At 31.2% G+C, this 5,168-nt stretch overlaps 1 protein-coding gene across 2 annotated transcripts; it reads right to left on the reverse strand.

The window, feature by feature from the left end:
- Nucleotides 1-208: 208 nt before the first annotated feature.
- On the reverse strand, nucleotides 209-1,819 carry LOC136225543 (monooxygenase 2-like). Of its 2 annotated transcripts, XM_066013603.1 has the most exons (4): nucleotides 1,588-1,819; nucleotides 1,451-1,510; nucleotides 964-1,364; nucleotides 209-877 (listed from the first exon to the last, which is right to left on the reverse strand). In XM_066013603.1, the coding sequence occupies exons 1-4, from the start codon at nucleotides 1,803-1,805 to the stop codon at nucleotides 318-320; spliced, it is 1,239 nt and encodes a 412-aa protein (XP_065869675.1). In that variant the 5' UTR covers nucleotides 1,806-1,819; the 3' UTR covers nucleotides 209-317. The 2 variants fall into 2 exon arrangements, with proteins under 2 accessions (XP_065869675.1, XP_065869676.1); XM_066013604.1 differs by lacking the exon at nucleotides 1,451-1,510.
- Nucleotides 1,820-5,168: the final 3,349 nt, after the last annotated feature.

Below are 5,168 nucleotides of genomic sequence, written 5' to 3' on the forward strand. Positions count from 1 at the left end.
AAAAATAAATATTAATATATAAATATATATTTATTAATTAATATTAATAGACGGACCGGGTTGGATTGGTCTGTGTTATTTTTGTAAATCCCAAACCCTGGCAGGTTTTAACGGGTTTGGGCCTGGACGGTTCGGACCCTTGAACAGGACTACTTACTGTGGATTCAATTTAATGCCTCCTATTTGCAACTGTAGATGGAGTCATTAATTACAGAAAAAAAGTCCACACTGGATATATTTATTAACTAAAATATTTAATTGCATGAACACTTTTATCCAAATCCAAGTTGAATATAAAGGAAAAAGTAGACATAAATCTAGTCAATTTTGTTAGACAGAGACACAGAAGGAAGTGTTCCACAATCATAATCAGTAGCAGTAAAGAATCGGCGAGCAAGAAAGGGGTAAAAGATAACATCTCTCACAAACTTTCTCCACCAACTAGACCCACCTTGCTGAACCCACCCTGACATATACGAGCCAGCAATCAAAGCAGCCACACGCCATCTCCTTTCTTGAACATAACCATGTAATGCTTCTCCCATTTCCTCAGCCACAAGTCTACCACCATTTTTAATAAAAGAAAGGCCTATATGTCTACTCAATACCACACCATCTTCCAAAGAAGAACATCCACCTTGTCCTAAATCAGGTGTCATTGGGTGCATTGCATCTCCACATACTGTTACATTTCCTTTGCTTAGTTCACCAAACATCACTTTCCATGGCTGCCTTAGCATCAATGGAGCCGATGTTAAGGTTGGAAGATCAGTTTGGTTTACTGCTGTTATGAATTCTGAGGGGAAATCTTTGGCGTAGTTTGAGATTACTGCTTTTTGAATTACTTCTGGTTCTCTTGTCATTTCTTCTCCTTCTCCTGAAATTAGAACCCAGTTTCAAAATTGTTATAGATCACATTACTAAATTATACAAGTAAAAGGCAGGAGTAGAGGGATTATTAACCTTGAGAATGTGTCAAAAACCAGTAAATTTCATTGTCATTTAAAGGGATCAAACCAGCTCTTTTCCCTACATCCACAAACTGTTGGGCTTCTTCCTTAAGATGATGGCCTTGTGGGAAATATGACAATCCACGAATTCCTGATCTTCCTGAATGAATTGGTGTTGACAGTCCTAACCATTTTGCCACTACTGAGTGTACCCCATCACATCCTATTAATACCTTAGATTTAATAGTAGTTCCATCTTTCAAGCTTAAAACAGCAAGAGAAGCTCCTCCATGTTCTTGAATTTCAATGGCACTCAACTTTGATGAAAATCGAATTGAATCTGCAGGCAATTCTTCTGCCAAAGCCTCTAATAGAGCCTTTCGATGAACTCCTCTAGGCCTTGTTTCTTTCCCTCTGTTTCAAATTCAAATTCAGTATCTTCTTGCAATTCTAGAAATGGGTACTGATTCATAAAAATTACTAATTAATTTAAAGGTTACCCGTTGTCTAGTGGGACATTACTAACAGTTCCGGTGGCCACATTGGTCACAGATGATCCTCTACAAAAATTGAAGTGTAATTTAAAAAGAAGAAGAGATAGATTTGTGAATAAGGATTAGAATATATAGATACATACCTTAAAGGAAGATAAAAAGGAGTGAGCTTGTGAGAAACAGCTAAAGTATGAAGGGCACACCAAGCATTTGGAAAGAGTGTTAAGGCAGCACCAGCAGTTCTGAGCTGTGGAGCTGTTTCTAAAATCAAAGATCGGATGCCAACTCGTTTCAAGCCAACAGCAGTGCCTAGACCTGCTATGCCTGCGCCAACTATAACCACATCTTCAATCATTTCCATATCTCTGACTCTGATCTAACGTAATTTATCAATGTCTTTGCTATGGCTCATATATATATATATATATTATATGGTGGCGCCAGTGTTGACTATGGGACTAAAGTTAGACTTTTGCCTCAAGTCATTGACGTCATTGACTACATGTGATGTGAAGATCCCTTTGAACTTGGAAGCTTCCACCAGGAAGATGTATAGGCATCTACCCACTTCATTTATAAATTCATCTATCCAACCTAATCCATATATAATATATATATATATATAGAAATTGCTTTCAACTTTGATCACCATTCAAAAATTACAAGCTTCAGTATGAGTTTATTAATTTTATTCGAATTGTGTTAAGAGGTGTTTCTGGAAAACAAATATATGGGCCTAAATTATTATTATTATATTTTAGTTGTTTTTTTCCTTTTTAAATTTATGAAACTTACAAAATATGAGAATAAAAAAAATTAAGTTCGCAATTAACTTTGACGAATAGAAATTTAATTGAAAATAATGTGTCAAAAGTAAACAATCTATTGGGAAAAATTAAAACCGAGCGTAATCCATATATGTATATATAAATTTTTTGTAGTTGAGAATTTTTTGTTGGTTGTTTGTGGGGCCTTCATTCTGCCGTTAATTCTTCTATTTATGGACTACTTTCCTTGAACTCCCACATTCCCACGCATGCCACTCTTCACAACTCCAAGTTGCCTCGCTTCTAATCGTCTAGTGTTGAAAAAAGTGGTACATAAATAATAATTTTGGATTTTTTTTTTTTCATTTTGAAATTAGGATAAATAAAGTTTAGAATAATTTGGAATACATTAATTTATTCTATGTCATTATATCTTTTAATGGTATATTATAAGTTTAAAACAAATAAAAATTGATACTCAAACTTAACCACATCGAATGGTTTGAAAAGGATAAAAGAAACCAAAGCTAAATTAAACGTCTCCATCCCACATAGAAAAAAAGTAACTTTATATGTAAATGAGTTTTACAAGCCTTTAACTAATTATTAGAGGAAATACTCTCTTAGGTGCACGGATACAGTCAGAGCACCATAAGGTTAGGAGTGCACCCGCATGACATGGGCGACATGAATGCCACACGGAAATGGGAACTCTTAGAAACACCACCGGATTTTAAAGTAGCACGATCTAATTCAAAAATTTCGCCTAACCCACTTTTGTTTCGACTTATTAATTTTTATCCTCGATATTATTATTTTTTAGCATGATTAATTTCAATTTATTCGAATTAATTGTTTTAATTAATTTAAATTCCAATAGACACCTTCATACATGAACAATCATCTACGTTCTTGAAATCAAACTATCTAATTTCAGAGACTAACAAGCGAAATTCTAATTTTACTTTTTGAAATCATTATGTTTCTTATACGTTCATATTGTTCCAATTTTTCTGCTTAGGTGATAACAATTTACATATGTTAAGAGTTTGCCTATGTAATCTGTTGTATTATAAGAGATGATCGTAATAGCGACGAAATATGTCTTAAGGAGATTCTCATGCATGCCTCATATTCTTTTGAACAATTTATAAGTGTTTCACACACTTACACATCCGTTCACTTAATTTCCATTACTCCATTTTTACTTTTATTACATATTCATGTATCCGTTTTATTTTTGGCTTAACTACATCTAACATTCTTAAGACACAATCATAGGTGTCGTTTGGTTCGCGGAATGGAATGGAATAGAATAGCTATTCCAAAGGAATATAATAACAAAGAATGGAATAGAAATTCCGTAGGAATAACTATTCTTATGTTTGGTTAGTGGAATAAGATAGAGTGGAATAGATAAATTTTTTATTCAAAAGACAACATTACCCTCAAATGTAATTTCTTATTTCTTTTAAAATTTTAATTATTACTATAAATTATTCAAATATTAAATATATATTATTAAAAAAATATATATATACCGGAAAAATGGAAAACATGAAAGACGGAAAAAAACACGAAAAATAGAAAAAAACATTAAAAACAAAAAACATGAAAACGGAAAAATTGTAAAAACACGAAAAAATAGTAAAAATACGAATGTAAAAGCGCAAAAAAACATTAAAAACACAAAAAAAAAGAAAGAAAAAACGAAAGAAAAGTGGAAAGCTATGAAAATGCAAAAATAGAAAAAATATAGAAAAAATCCATGAAAACAAGAAAATGCAAAAAAAAACATAAAAAACGTGAAAAGATGTGAAAACCACGAAAATGTAAAAAACGCTAAAAACACGAAAACCTGAAAAATATGGAAAACTTAAAAACGTGAAAAAATGCAAAAAAAAAACGTGAAAACACAAAAAGTGAAAAAATTCAAAAATCACGAAAAGTAAAAAAAATATTAAAAACAGAAAAAGCGTGGAAAATATGAAAAAAAGCGAAAAACACGAAAACGTAAAAAAATATTTAAAACACGAAAATGTGAAAAATACGTTTATAAGTTTTTTCATATTTTCATATTTTTTACATTTTTTTTACGTTTTTTCGTGTTTTGCAAGTTTTCTTGTTTTTCGCATATGTTCATATTTTCGTATTTTTTGCATTTTGTCACATTTTCATATTATTCACGTTATTGTATTTTTTTTGCATGTTTTCATTTTTTCGTGCCTTCACGTTTTAGTTTTTTGGTTTTTTCTTTTTTCGTGTTTTTGTATTTTTTGTATTTTATTACTTTTTCGTGTTATTCATGTTTATTCATGTTTTTCATATTTTTTCACGTTTTCATGTTTTGTTTGCGTTTTTCATATTTTTATGTTTATCGTGTTTTCACGTATTGTCACATTTTTGTGTTTTCGTGTTTTTCACGCTTTTGTATATTTCGTGTTTTGTCACTTTTTCGCGTTATTCTTGTTTTGTGTTTTTTCGTGTGTTTTTTTTTGCGTTTTCTTGTTCTTCGCGTTTGTTCACGTTTTCATGTTTTTCGCGTTATTTTTGCATATTCTCGTGTTTGTAATATTTTTGCATTTTTGCATTTTTCATATTTTTTGTATTTTTATATTTTTTAACGTTTTCGTCATTTTTCCATTTTTCACCTTTTTTATGATATAAATTATGAATTGGCCAAAATTTATAGGATTTGAGAAAGTTACTAGAGAGAAGATTGAGGATTTAATGGAGGATAATTTTGTAAATTACAAAAATACAATATTAAGAATAGGCTATTCCTAACCTAAATTGAAGAATAGATATTCCATGAAAACAAGGAATAGGGAATCCATGGAATAGCTATTCCATCAAAAAATTCAACCAAATGTGGGAATAGCTATTCTTTAGGAATAGCTATTCTATTCCCTCTCTATTCCGCGAACCAAACGAGCTCATATTGTTTTCTGATTTTC

This window comes from Euphorbia lathyris, chromosome 4, assembly GCF_963576675.1.
Source record: "Euphorbia lathyris chromosome 4, ddEupLath1.1, whole genome shotgun sequence".
NCBI classification, from domain to species: domain Eukaryota; kingdom Viridiplantae; phylum Streptophyta; class Magnoliopsida; order Malpighiales; family Euphorbiaceae; genus Euphorbia; species Euphorbia lathyris.